Below are 15035 nucleotides of genomic sequence, written 5' to 3'. Positions count from 1 at the left end.
CCCTCCATCTGATCGGGCCGAAGCCTGTCACAGGTTCTCTGTGTGTTCACTTTCCCCACCACGTAGCAACTGTGATGGGCGCTCGGGCCAAAGTCCTGAAAAGCAGGAAAGTTAGCCTGGGTTAGTCCCTCGTTCCAAATGTCAGCTCTCCTCTTAAATCCTGCCCGCCTTTCTTTGCTCTCCAGAACCTGCCAGCGGTTGTTTGCTTCTGTTTTGTCCTGAGTTTATATTCTCTATCTGCAGGGGGTCGGTCTGTTAAGAGCTTGAAACCCCAGACCAGAGACCTCATCTTTCCCGTGGAGGTTTACATTTTGAACGAACGGTGCCATTTCTCTACCTCAGGCGGAGATGGACGTCTTGGAAACTTTTGCTAGAATTGCCTGTTTGCTGTTTGTTTGTCTAATTCAGATAATTTAGATAGCTTTTAGTACCTATGTGGTCCAGGTGAAGCCAGCCTTCAAATGGGGGACCGCTTGGGCTTCAGCCTCAGCTACCTAATTATAATTTGCAATCATTAGGTTACAATTACCTAGTTATTTATTATTAGCAAATTGTTATAATTGGCAAGTCACGTGAATCCTTGGCTTGTAGCATGAGGGGCCCGGCCAGCCTCAGAGTTCCTTTTCAGGATGCAAAGTTTCTTTCTATCCTTTATGTAAAAGTTCTTTATATCCTGTAGGCCTCTGGTCATCTGCTACAAGTAGCTTGAAGTCTCTGAATTAATCCACTTCATAGAATTCAAGTGATTAATTCCATATATTATGTGGTAAAAAAAGGACCTTCTGCTACTGGAACATGTGGTCATGTGCTGTTGATTATATTTTCCCTTTGTATCTCTATCTCAGCTTTCCTTAAAAATACCCAACCCCTAGGGGCGCCTGGGTGGCTCCGTGTCCAACTTCGGCTTGGCTCATGATCTCGTGGTCCGTGAGTTCGAGCCCCGCATCAGGCTCTGTGCTGACAGCTCAGAGCCTGGAGCCTGTTTCAGATTCTGTGTCTCCCTTTCTCTCTGGCCCTTCCCTCTCGAGCTCTGTCTCTGTCTCTGTCTCTGTCTCTCTCAAAAATAAATAAACATTAAAAAAAAAAAATACCCAACCCCTTCTTTCCCTTATACCTCACTTTTTCCTGGGCACAAATCACTAACTGAAAAGAATTATAAATATATATTATACATATATTTTAAGTTTATTTGAGAGAGCAAGCATGCGTGTGAGTGGGGGAGGGGCAGAGAGCGAGAGAGAGAGAGAGGGAGAGAGAATCCCAAGCAGGCTCTGCACTGTCAGCCCAGAGCCCAACGTGGGGCTCAATCTCACGAACTGTGAGATCATGACCCGAGCCAGAATCGAGTCAGATGCTTAACCGACTGAGCCACCCAGGCACCCCTGAAAAGAATTATATTCTTAATCTGACGTCACATTTAAAACACACTTTTGTTTGTTTCTTAGGAAAAAATGCTGCAAAGGGTATAAATTTGTTCTTGGACAATGCATCCCAGAAGGTACGTAATGTAAAAGATTATGTCTTCTCACCTTGTTTGTGACTAATCGCTAGGTGTCTGTAGAGTTCCGATGTACGTAGAATGTACATGGATTATCTGCGTGTGATTTCCGTTTTCTTCTGGCGTTGGATTCTTCTAGTGCCAGTTTGGCTACACGTAGCATGCTCCAGCTCCATCATTACCCGACAGGTACACCTATATTGGGTAATTCTCCTATTTCAGGTTTTTTTAAGCTGAAGAGGCTATCATCCCGTCATCAGCATTTCATACACAGAGCACACACGTCCTCCTGACCTCTGTGTTTTCCACATGCTGAACTCAAAGCCCCTCCAGACATTCTGCTCAGCCCAGCACTAAAGGCGTAGAGCAGTGGAAGCAGCAGGTGCCCAGCTCTCAGGGCATACACCCCCTCAAACTGGTGAGATGGGGTATAGGTTGCATGGAGTCAGACCTGAATTTTAATTCCACTTTCCGTATTGCCTTAGTCCATTCCGGCTGCTGTAACAAAAATACCATAGTCTGGTGCCTTACACAGCAAACGCTCATCTCTTAGTTCTGGAGGCTAAGCCAAAGACCAAGGCGCTGGAAAACTCCACGTCGGGTGAGAGCTTCCTGGTTCATTGACTGCCATCTCCTTGCTGTGTCCTTACGCGGCAGAAGGGGCAAGGGAGATTTCTGGGGGTTCTTTTATAAAAGCATCAATCCCATTGGTGAGGGCTCTACCCTCATGATCTAAGCACCTCCCGAAGGCCCCCACCTCCCAATACCATCACCTTGGAGGTTAAGATTTCAACATACGAATGTCAAGAGGACGCAGACATTCAGTCCACAATACAAATCCTACCTTAGTTTTTGTGGGAAAGTATTTGTACTTGGCTCGTGGTTGTTTTAAGAATATTACCACATGTTAAATACTTGGAACAGAGGCTGGCTCTTATTAAGTCCTTGATAAATAGCGGTTGCTGCTGTTGTGTTTAATAATAACTGTGATATGTGCGGTCAAGGCATTCGGGGCTGCAAGTGTTTGGAGTAGGCGCACAGCACAGAGAACCAGAGCAGTTCGAGGTGGTCTCCAGAAGGAGGGGGAGCCGGCTTACCAAGGAGCCCCGGCTGCCCGGGGCCTACACAAATAGGAGGAAGAGAGCTGCAAAGGATTCCCGCGCTGATCCAGGAAACACAAAGCCCTGTCTGGAGAGCGCGAGATCAGTGTGCCTGGGGCTGGGGAGAGGTGGGAGGGTAATGAGAAAGAGGTTTCTTCACTGTCACCCAAGAAGCCAGATCTCTGGAAGAGGGCTTCTGGAAGACCAGAAGCCCAGCCGAGCCAATTCATGCTGCATTATCTCCTAGAGAGCAGGCTCTTTGTCAGAAATAAGTGAATCCCTCCCGTGTATGGCTCTCTTCGGTGAAAGGGTGGAAGAATTCACTAAACCATAGCTGGGGAGAAAGCTGCTTTAGGAAGAGTGGTTAGGAAATCACTTAACATAACGATGGTGTATGTGGCCTTGGGTCTTCCCGAGACAGACCTGTCTCACTGCCAGCCAATTCTGTGGGTTAGAGCATGGTGGAAAGCAACAACAACAAAGGTCCAAATAATCGCATTCTTGTATCAGCCAGCTTGTCCCAGTCCCCAGCCGTGTCCTTTATATTGCAATTGGGCAGATACTAAGAAAATTAAGTTTGGACCCATCACTTTAAGATCTCAGCTAAAGACCTTGCCCAACCTGATTAAAAGCAGGTTACGTGGGCACCACATACTTAGATCTTCTTTAAATGTTAGGTCTTGTGGTTTCAAACATCAGAGCCTACAAGCAGCGCCCCTCACCCTCAAGTGAGTCTGTGACACCTGTGATTAACGTAGCCTCGCCATGATAACACTCTGCTCTGTTGCTTTCACTGGAACATTTAAGCGTTTTAATCTGTGGGAATAAGTCTGTGTGTGTGTGTCTGTCTGTCTTACTAAAGATCTCTTGAGTCATCAAGGTTTCTGTCACCAAGAATGCAAAGTATAAACGTAGAATTTCAGAAAAGATAAGTGTATCAGTTAGGATTCTCCAGAGAAACAGGTTCACTTTAAGGATTTACTTGGAGGCTGGCAAATCAAATGTCCGTACGGTCGACCGGAGACCCAGCAGAAAGTTACAGTTTGAATCAGAAGGCCATCTGCCACCAAAATTCCCTCTTCCGTGGGGGAAGTCTTTTTTTCTAGTAAGGCCGTGAACTGATTGAATGGGCCCATCCACCTTTTGGAGGGCAATCTGCCTTATTCAGAGTCTACTGATTTAAATGTCGATCCCATCTATTAACAAAAAAACGAACAAAAAAAAAAACATCTGCACGGAAACATTAAGAGTGTGTTTGATCAAATATCTGGGTACTGTGGCCTACCCACATTTGACACATAAAATGAACCATCACAGGTGGTAAAGAGACTAGAATGTTTAACCAAATCTGCTGAGTAGAAGCTGCAATTTAAAAGTTGTCTCCTATTTGTTGCTCTAAGTCAAAAGTCAACAACCTGTGGGCCAAATCTGACCCACTGCTTATTTTTGTACATAAAGTTTTATTGAAACACAACCACACTCACGCACTTGAGTATTTATGGCCGCTTCTGCCCTACCACAGCAGAGTTGAGGAATGCTGGCCAACCAGACGTGCTTTGCTACGCCCTGCTGTGTTATTTTGATTGGCCAGAGTGATAGAGTAATCTCATTTGTTCTAGTCCAACAGTTATTAATTGAGCATAAACTGTAGGAAGAGAGTAGTGCCAGTTCCTCTAGAGGACACAGTCCTTGCCAGATACCCAAACAATCGTCACAGTGAAGCCATAAAGGAAGCAGAAGAACAGGGTGAAGCTTTTGCTGTGGGTCAGGCACGGTGCTTCATGCGTCATCCGGGTTTACCTTCAGAAGAGCACCCTGAAGTCGGTATTCTTGTTACCCCTCTTTTACAGGTAAGCGAATTGAGGCTTAAAGGATCCGAGGTCACAGAGACAGTAGCAGAGCTGGGAGGGCTGGCTCCAGAACCTGGACCCTCCACCAGGAGGCTGCATGGCCCCTACAGTGGGGCCTGCTACAGGGTATAGGCATTCAGCAAACAAGGCAGAGCACAAAACATGGGCCGCCTAGAGGCGATTTTCGGCAAGGAAACCCAACCCGTGCCAGAAAAGCAGGCCTGGAATCCCAGTTTGCGGGGGGAAGGGATTTGCAGCAAGGGCAGCTTCCCAGGTCATCGCGAGAATGACATGCTCCTTGTCACACTGACCACGCCTGCGTCGCAGGCTGACAGACCCACCCATCCCGCCTTCCTGTGTGGCGGGCGAGCAAAGCCAGGCTTACTCCGCATCCAAATATCGTTTATCTATGTCAGCGCCCGGGGAAGAGAGCGCAGTGATTGAGATGCTGGATATAGTCTGGAGGTAAAAATGTAGCCTGAGCGCCCGACTCCCAGCCGGAGTCCCTTCAGAGGCTCATTAGATACGTTTGTAAGGACTGGGCGGAAGAGATGCTTTAATTCTTTTCAAGTTAAGAGGGCATCCACGCCAGTTTGCTCGGAGATCTCCAGCCACTCGACCCCACCCAGCCCCTTCTCGGCACGTGGGGTCCATCCTGGGCACACACGGCTACAACACACTGGGGGGCCCAGCTCTGCAGCGCCCACACCGTCTCTGTTCCCAAGCCCCACTCACACTCCTCCTGCCCCCGCCTGACTGCCAGCCCCTGCCCTCCTCACACTGTGATGCCCACGCCCCTCACCAGGCCCGGCCTCTCTTTTAGTGTGCATCCGGAAGGAATCCCCTGTCTCTACCGCAGCTGGCGAAAGAGACAAAACAGGCCCCCAGGTAATGCCGCCGGGGGCCCGGCCGTCTAGAACGTCTTTGCTCTCTAGATGAGGGACAGACACCAGAGGGCGAAGAGGTGACCCGGGGGAGGATCACAGGTGACGTTGGCATCTAAGTGGCCGTGCTGAGCACTAAGTTACCTGTTGTGCTACACATAGAGTTCGTGCCCTCCCACGCACAGCTGGCCACGCTTCCCAGGTCCCGAGCGGAATGCAGCCCAGGAGGTCTGCTCCAGACCCGGGCGCGGTGGCCCCGCCCCCAGCTGCTGAATGACTGAGGCTGATGTGCGCTCACGCTTGTCTATTTCAGATTACGATGTGTGTGCCGAGGCTCCCTGTGAACAGCAGTGCACGGATAACTTTGGCCGAGTGCTGTGTACCTGTTATCCGGGATACCGGTACGACCGGGAGCGACACCGGAAGCGGGAGAAGCCGTACTGCCTGGGTGCGTTGCCGCCACACGTGATCTTCCAGCTCCTGGGGGGATGATTCTGTCCTCTGCTGGACACTCTTCGTGGGTGGGACCAGCCCCCAGGAGCTGCTTTGATCTTCGTTTCTTCCCTTGTGTCCCGATACCCAGATGGAGGTGTGTTAGTACCAAAGCTAGCGGGCACGGGCTTTCGTTGTGGTGGTTTTTTTAAATTTTTTTTTAAATGTTTGTTTGTTTGTTTGTTTGTTTATTTATTTATTTATTTATTTATTTATTTTTGAGAAGAGAGAGAGAGCATGAGCAGGGGAGGAAAGAGAGGGAGACACAATCTGAAACAGGCTCCAGGCTCTGAGCTGTCGGCACGGAGCCCGACGCGGGGCTCGATCTCACGGACCGCGAGAGCGTGACCTGAGCCGAAGTCGGACGCTTAACCGACTGAGCCACTCAGGCGCCCCTCGTTGTGGTTGTTTAAACCAACCACGGCCAAGGAATTCTTCAGGGAGCCAGTACCAGTCAGGTCCTAACAGGCGGTGAGACATGAGAGCAGGAGAAGGGGACCATCGTCAAATGAAAAGCAGAACAATGTCACGCAGAATGTAAGCGGCCAGAAATGTTAAAAGCACAGACAGGTAAGAATCCACGTTCTCTCGGAAGACTAGGAAGAGAGGGCTGGGAGCCAGGAAGAGACCATGTGGCAGGCAGGTTGAAGTGAGTCCGAGGGAGCTGAAGCCAGCCACCTGGAGCCCAGCTGAGAGAACTCAGCGCCACCCCTCGCCACCAGCGGGTTCCTTCCCCCATTGGCTTGGCTTTCCAGCCGTGCACTTTGCAAGTCCCGGAGACAGGTTGATGGGAATTGTTCCCTGAAGCCACGTGTTTCAGAGTGCGGTCAGCCTGTGGCTAACCTGTCTCAGAAACATCTGGGGTTCTTGCTTTTGCAAAAAAAAACGGTCCTGGCCTCGCCTCCAGAGCCTGAGGGGTGGGGCCGGATTCTGCATTTTACACAAATGCCTCGAGTGACTCACGTGCACATCAAGTTCGAGAATCAGCTGGAGGATGAACTGAGGAGCCAGGCAGACGGTCCCAAGTGGAGAATAAATGAACTGTGATGAGTGGCCCCTCTTCCTCTGCCCCAGCGGGGACTCTAGCAAGTACCATTTAAGAGAAGTTGTAGACAGTAGCCTCCTGGCTTGTCCCCAGTGGCACCCCACGCTGACAAAGAGGAGGATGGAGACCACCAAGTGAGTGCAGCCGGGACCACCGGTGCCTCTTACAGCGACTGCGATGTGCCATTCCGTCCTTCCGCGGTCCCAGGCGCGAGGGTTCTTCTTTGAGTTTGTGATAGCCACGGTACCCTGTGCTTCCCATATGGGGGTCAGCAAAAGAGCATTCTGCTCAGAATTCCATCTGTTTCTCTCCTTTCAACCTTGCCCTCCCTCCCCTGGACAGTAGAGGCAGCTTCACGCTGAGGTCAAGGGCAGAGAAGGGCTTGTTTGATGGGCTCATGGCTCGTTTCCGCAGCTCACGGGCAGTCTGTCTGGGTCATTGATGACACCGAAATTTCCTGGGGAAAACTCTCTCCGTTAGACCCATCGTGACTATTTTCTTTCACCCGAAGTGGCTTTTCTTCTCCGGTTTCATTACCTCTCTTAACTGGGAAGGAGCCATTGACCCAAAGTTGACCTTGGGTCACCATCCTGCTGCTCAGAACCCAGAGCCGTAAAGGGGAACGTAAAAGCCCTCGGCACACATGGGTCCTTGTAGAAGTTCATGTCTCTGATGCCTGCTTTTCCGTGTACGTTGCTCTTCATCATCTCATTTTCTCTTCTGATTTGCCCGGTGAAGTATTTCGGGCAGGCATCGTTCGTGTTTTGTAGGTGGGAATTTTGAAGGCTAGGCACCGGGGGGGGGGGGGGGGGGGCGGGAACCAGGTCACATGACTTGGTGGTGGCAGGGCCACCATAGAACCCCATTACTGATCGGCTTGTCACCACGGTGACCCTGCCTGAGGCACTCCCCTCGAGATGGCTCCTGTTTCTAGCGTCCTGCTTCATTCCAGCATTCTCGGAGGGAGGCTGGCAAAGGGTCCCCTGCAGACATTCACAGGAAGGCCAAGCCCAACGTCCCCCTGTCGTTGGAAGAGAGTTCTCTGAAGCGGAGCCTTCTCTGCCTTTGGTCCAAACCCAGATATCGACGAGTGTGCCACCAGCAACGAGACACTGTGCGCCCACATCTGCATCAACACCGTGGGCAGCTACCGCTGTGAATGCCGGGAGGGTTACATCCGGGAGGACGACGGGAGGACGTGCACCAAGGGAGACAAATACCCCAACGACACTGGTGAGTAGTCCAAATGAAGCCACCCCAGGAAGTGGGCAGGCCCCCCGGGAGACCACTAGCATTCCTCCGGGAGCGGCAGGCAGGAAGGGGCATTTACGCGACTGGCAGGCAGCATCTGGGTGAGAGAGGAGGAGGACATCAGGCCGAGCCCCAGCGGAGCAAAGCCTGCCAGCAGGGAGGGTTGCGAGCCGGGGTGTATTTGAGGAAGCTCCCCACCAAGTGGAGGCGCTGTGCTCCCGCCCCCGTCGGTAGAACTTAGCTACGTGCTGGCACCCACCTCAGATGGGCAGCGAAGGGGCCAGAAACCCTGTGTTCTCTCAGAGAAAGGGTGGAAGATCGACAGGAAGCCTTCCCATGCCCGGGAACCACGCACATCAATGCCGCCTGAAGTGCAGTCCCGTGCCCCGTACCTGCCCAGATGCATTTGTTACCTGGTTCATCATTGGATAAAAAGAGAAGTGAGAGCGTCGAGACGTTTTTGTACCCATTCGCTATACGTTGTGTCTGAATCCAAAGATCTAGCCTGGCAGGTGGTCTAATTTTCCTAGTAATTGTAGTTTTCTAGAAAAAAAATTTCGAGTTTTGATCGTGTTTTGCAAATACAGTCCACGATGCAGCGCTGCGGTGTGAGAAGCGGACCTTCACGGTTTGAGAGGCTCATGTACGTTACGTCAACCCCGTCCCACTGACCTGTCACTCGGGGATCCGATCAGCCCGGATGTTGGGTTGCTCCTTTAAGTTTGGAGGAAAGGAGCCCCTGTGCTCCTGTATCCAACACTCCTAGGCCGGGAAGCCTCTCCCATAGTCCTGTGCTCAGGGCCCAGCTCTCCCCAGGCCCCCTCGGAAAGGGAGGTGACAGGACCCTGTCTGTCTGTCCGGAGAGGCTGGCTGGGCCATGGGCATCTCGGAGCAGGGAGGGGCTCCTGGGCAAAACCCATGTACCGGGACATGCAGGGGGGTGAAAAGGCCAAACAGTCTGGGCGCTCGGGAGGTCGTGATTCTTGGATGTAGCCTGAAATTCACAAACGGGTAGAGGACCGTCGCCGTCCGCTGAGGGCAGCAAACAGCTGGGGAGCAGCTGCCTCGCATGGAAAAACTACAAAGGGAAATTCTGAGAACAACCAGCTTGAGTCGTGAGGAGGCCACCATATACTAGAAGTAGATGCAAAGTCTCTTTGGGGCCAGCCCAGGATTGGGCAATGTGGAATAATTTGGGCTTGGTGACACTTTGGAAAGCCTAAGGCATGTGGGGCCGGGGTGCCCAGAGGTGCTTAAAAGCAGGGGTAAGCAGCCTTTTTGGCCTAAGGGTTGATTGAGGAAAACTGTTGCTGGGGCTTTTTTTGTTTGTTTGTTTAATTCAAAATTAAAATCACTTCCTTTTTGTCCCACGGTGAAGACGGTGGGGGAGGGGCACAGTGTGTCACTTACCTGTTTGATTATCTCCTTTACTGTAAGGAAGGAATCCTTTGGAAAATGAGATGCTGCCTTTCAGCCGCTGACGTGTCAGTTCTCGGGCCACCTTGAAAGTTGGCAACAAGAAAGCCGCTTTCTAATTTCTCTTTTTGGAATTGGGCTTCCAGCTATGCTCTGAGCCAGGAAGCCGGGGCCTGTGAGCCAGGAACCTGGCAACTCCATTGCCTCCTTGCCTTAATTTATATCCGGGTGGAATCCGTTTACTTGGGCATGACGGGCAGCGCTGAGCAACGCAGTCTAGAGCTTTCCCATCAGAAATTGCAACGGTAGACGTTTACTGCTGCGTGCCAGGGTGGGATTCGATGGGGGGGGGGTGGATCTCCAAAGAACAGGACCTGGCCTCACCCGTGAGGGTTCCCGCCCAGAGACCCGGCCTTAATTAACAGGGAATTAACCAGAGAAGCTGGACGGAACATCCAGAGGCAGGGTAGGACTTTATGCTGACATGAACTTCTTCTCTGGTCTCCGGCTCCCTCCCTGTGCAGCACCCTAGGGAGAGCTCTTGCCAGAGTGCAGGGACCAGGTGGGCCTGGTGAGAGACGCTCACCTCCTCCCACCTCGTGTAGACCCAGACCGGCCCAGCAAGAGCACGGCGGAGGCACAGGAACGTCACCATTGTGTCTTTGCAGTTGGCGGTCTACGGAGGTTACGTTTTGTCTTCAGACCGTAGGTAGTCCTCTCTGTCTTCTTCCCCGAGGTGCGAATTGTACCACTTGAACATTTTTTGCGTCGCACTTCCCAAGAAGTGTTAGTGTGAGAGATCAAGTTCAAGAGATCAAGAATTCTAAAGCGGTGAGCAGTTTGGCTTCTACGGCTGAGAATTCAGGAAGAAACTGAAGCGGTCGCAATTGTAAGGGATGGACATGTGCTATGTTTCGTGCACCGTCTCTAAGATTCTTTGATTTAAAGGCACACCTCTTCTGACCATCTGCTGCCACGGTTCCCCCACGTTGTATTCTCTTTCTTTAGAAATGTCTGCGTTCGGATGTTTGGGGAAGAACACGTTACTGCACCCACTTAAGGGTTCATGGTGCTGGTGCACGAAACGCTCGGAGATTGCCTTTTTCAGAAACGTCAATTTTGATGAAGCCTGAATGTCCCCCAAATTATTTAAGTTTATTTTGAGAGAAAGAACACCAGCAGGGGAGGGGCAGAGAGAAGGGGGTGGGGGGGGGGGGGTAGAGAGAGAATCCCAAGCAGGCTCTGCACTGTCAGCCCAGAGTCTGATGTGGGGCTCAGACTCACGAACCGTGAGCGCGTGACCTGAGCCGAAATCAGGAGTGGATGCTTAACCCTACTGAGCCACCCAGGTGCCCCTCCCCAAGTTATTTTCTTAAGATAATCCCTGTGAACATCTCACAGATGATAGGGTCCTGGAGATTACCATTTGGAAAATTAACATCAAAGGCCTAAGCTCGGGGGTTGAGCTTGGTAGGTCATCTGGTTGACTTTTAGGCAAGGACGTCTTCATCGCTAGATGAAGCGGCCAAAGTCCGGAGGGAAGCCTCTTGCTGCAGACTACAGAGCATCTGATGAGCCAGGACGGGACTCCTCTGTCCTAGCCTACAGAGAGAACGTTTGTTCCTGTTTACGGTGACCTTAAATGGGAGCTGACTTTCCGTGCAATTAGAACCGGCTGGAGGGTATACCATTGAGCTTTAGCGGGACATAAAACTCGTTGCACAGATAAGCCTAGGCTGCAAATTCTCTCTCCTCTCTCTTCCTCCTCCAAATATAACAGCTACCAATACTTTAAAAGCAAACACACACACACAAAAAAAATACCAAAGCTTCAACATCACTGTCTGTTGAATCACAGTCCCCTGCCGCGGGCTGCCGCATTAGAAAAGAATTTCTCAGGGTTTAATTTTCAGTCACCGGTGTCTGTTGGATTCACCACACATGCAACACGGGACTAGCATTTGGTTTTCGTATTTTACTAAGAAAAACATTCCAACGGCAGTAACCAAGAATGTCAGGAAGGTAGGGACGGAGAGGAAGAACTCTCATAATGAAAACTATGAGAGAGGACAGGCGTGTCGTGTGCCCTGACAGGGTCCTAACCCGAGTGATGGGCCATGGAGAAGGTGGGGCCCATGGTGCTGGCAGCGAAAACAAGCGCCCCGGTTGCGTCTCTTTGACCACCGCGATGCCGTGGAAAGTTCCTTGGCTTGGAAGCCGGGGGAGCTGGCCCAGAGCTGCTTCAGTATCAACCGCGGAGTGTCGCGGGGCAGGCCCCGGGGCCTCGGCCTCCTGCTGTGTAGGAAGACCGGGACTGGGTGAGCCCCGAAGCCCCTCTTGCCCTCCCTCACCTTTTCCATAACTTGCTGCGATGCAGCATAAGTAATCTGAGCCCAACCGGCCCCGTGAGCCCTTCAGTCCTCACCGCGTTGCCCTCCATCTGTGCGAGTGCCAAAGCTCAGCGGCGTGGCCAGCTTCGACACCTCAACCGAGAACTTTCCTTACGGTATCTAAAAGATGAATAACGAACATCCAGATATTTGGCCCAGCGACGGGGAAAGTTAGCCGGATGAGCCCTGCGTCTGGGACAGCACAGCCAGTCTAAGCAGCTTCATCTGCTGTGGACTAATTAACAAAACGAATATTTCATCATGGTTAAGTTTTTTTCATGAAGAGATAATGATCATTGGGTATAAACACATGTGATCTAAAATCTCCTTTCCCCATCCCCCCCCCCTTTTTTTTTTCTTCCTTCGCCTCGTCCCATGTCTGCGATGTTATAGCCGGAGGAATTTGAAAGTCAAACACAGCCTCAGCTCACTCTTAGAAAAGCGTGTGGAGAGCAGAAGGGGGCGGCCTCGAAACTGCCCCTGCCGGTTGAAGGGTGGCCGTGTACACACAGGCACGGTGACACAAGCCGTCTGGCTACCAGACAAGAATGGCGGGCCGGTTCAGACACCCCAGGGAGTCTGTGTAGCACCGATGGGGAGGCAAATTTAAGGACACGGTGGCTCCGTGGTAATTAGCTTACTGCTCTACTTTTCCACTTGTGTTTACTTTCTGATAGACTGACTGTGGGACCCCCGGCGTCCCTTATTACAGTTCAAAGTGTCAGGGACGGCCAGGTGTTTCATGTAACTTTCAAGCTCCACTTAATCCATAGATCAGTGGTTCCACCCGGGGAGCTTTAAACATTGCGGACCCTGTTCCCTTGCTGCAACCCCCAGATGGGTGGGGTGCAACACAGTGGTATTTTTTTTTAACCCCTCCCCCTCCCCCAGGTGGTTATCACGTGCCAGCAGGGTGGAGACCGGCTGCCCAGGGCCCAAATCTGCACAATCAGCTTTTCAAAACAAACCTCCGTTGGCTTGTGACATTGCCCACATGAGACATATTGGGAACATTCTCTAGTTTCCCTTGGGTTTCTTGAGATATTCTTCTTTCTAATGCTTACGATGTGTATCGCCGACAGTAGTAAAAATTAGAGCTACATGCCCCCATGTGGCTAATCAATAATAATGCACCTTTAAAGTCTGAACTGGTTGGAGCAAAATGTTAAGTAACCCCTCCCTTGACAGGGGCTGCTCACAGTTGGGGATGTTCGGTGACCACAGCGTGAATTGAGAGGTCTGAAAACATGCAGAATCAGAGATGTCTACTCAGACTTCTAAATGAATCGTTAACGCACGCACAGGATGGTTTTAGCTCCACATTTGACAAATTGCGGGACAGATGAGCCCCAATTCAGAACAGACTGCATGCTCCAGGCCTACACACGCAATTAATTTATCTTCAGACCATCTGAGAGCTCCTTCCAAAGGGTGATGTAAGGAACTGTTATTTTGTAAGGAACTTCCTACCGATAATAACATTTATGGAGCACTTGCCCTATACTGAGCCCTGTTCTAGGAACTTACAGGTGTCGCTTCATTGATGCCAAAGCAACCGAGGTGATCGAGGCTTTTGTCATTTTATTATTTGAGGAATGTGCCCGACAGCTGTGGCCACCAACCCACAGGGTACAAAGTGGCAGCATCGGGATCCAAATTCTGATCATCTGCCTCCACCAGAGCCTGGGTTCCTTGCTACTGTGTCAGTCCCTGTCTGTAGAAGATTGACAAATCCTTTGGACAGAGTCCATCTTGAGGTCTGTGTTCTGATAATTACACAAAGGGACAGAGAACAGACCAGGCGTTTTCCAGGTGAAAGTCCCTCGGCAGAGCTCATCCCCGGGAGTGGTGATGGTTGAACAGGCAGGTGCTTCAGGGTCCCTCGGAGGACTCTGATGGAGCTATGCACTAGGACCTGCTCCCAGGATTTCAGATTTCTGAGAGCAGGTTACATGCTGCTGCTGGCCCAGCAGTCACACGACGACCACTGTCCTGGGCTCCGCCTGGCAGAGAGCTCTCGGGTGTTCTAAACGCAACTCCCAACACCAGGCTCACCGCATCCCCCCGATGCCACATTCGGAACCTTCAAGTCCCCAGCCTGTGTACACAGGGAGACCTGAAGCAAGTTACGTTTCCTTATCTGGAAAGGAAAGATCGAACCAAAGATACATCGCTTCTAACACTCTGTGATCTAAATAGAGTCTAGAACCTGGTAGGGAGGCTTACTCTCCTTGTGAAAATACCAAGTCGCCTTCATCACACCGGCACTTGGAAAATTCAGCGGAGTATATGGAAGCAGAAATGGAAAGACGGGCTTCTAACTCTTGTTCGCGGCGGCCTGGCTCTCCAGCAGGGCTGGTTCCTTACAAAGGCGGATCACAAATTGTTAACTGGGCATCCTCGATTGCTTTGCATCCTCACGGCGTCACACGGCCTGGCGAGTAGCAGATGCTCTGGAAGTGGATAAGAGGGAGAGAGGGAGGGATGGGTAAATGGATGGATGAACAGACAGGTGGATGGGAGAGGGAAATGGATGGGAAGCAGGGACGAGACTGTATGAATTGGCCAGTAGAAGGGCTGGAATGGATGGATGCTAGGTAGGCAGAGAGGATGTGCTCCAGCCGTCCTTCCGTACTAACAGACCGAATAAACCTGCAGCCGGGGTCATCTCTTTATGCCGGGGTCCACCATTCTCGGCCATCAGCACGCCCAGAGTTGGTCAGGCTTCAGGCCTTCACCACCAAGTGCTCTCTTGCGTGGAAATGCCCTCGTGTCGCTCTTTTATGCTGAAGACTGATCGAAGTAACTGGCTCTCCTCACATGAGTTCAAGTTCTGTAAGCAAGTAGGACTGTAAATGGGTACATTAAACGTGGCTAAAGAGCCCAGAGGAAATTGCCTGATTTGCAGAAAAGGCGTCGGGCTCCGATTCGGGATACCCCAATTCCAATAGCCTACGTCAGCGGACTTGCGAGATGGCTTCCAGAAAGTCCCCGGATGTCGGTTTTCCCTCGTCCTGTTTGCGTTAATTTCTGTCCTTCGAGGATCCTGGGACTACCAGGCGAAAGGAAGCAAAGGGCTGGAGGGGTCCGAAGACTGAGCCAGGCACCC

At 51.3% G+C, this 15035-nt stretch overlaps 1 protein-coding gene across 1 annotated transcript in view; it reads left to right on the top strand.

Annotated features, from left to right (window-relative positions):
* CCBE1 (collagen and calcium binding EGF domains 1) overlaps window positions 1–15035 on the top strand; it is a 232473-nt gene that overhangs the window by 194353 nt on the left and 23085 nt on the right. The window contains exons 3-5 of the mRNA XM_060613982.3: window positions 1446–1498; window positions 5646–5780; window positions 7950–8102. Of these exons, the coding sequence (XP_060469965.1) occupies window positions 1446–1498; window positions 5646–5780; window positions 7950–8102 (341 nt within the window). The remainder of the gene's footprint in view (window positions 1–1445; window positions 1499–5645; window positions 5781–7949; window positions 8103–15035) is intronic.

Source organism: Panthera onca, chromosome D3 (genome assembly GCF_046562875.1).
Source record: "Panthera onca isolate mPanOnc1 chromosome D3, mPanOnc1 haplotype 2, whole genome shotgun sequence".
Lineage (NCBI taxonomy): Eukaryota > Metazoa > Chordata > Mammalia > Carnivora > Felidae > Panthera > Panthera onca.
Note: the sequence above shows the minus strand (reverse complement) of the source record. Positions and strands in the feature narration are given on the sequence as shown.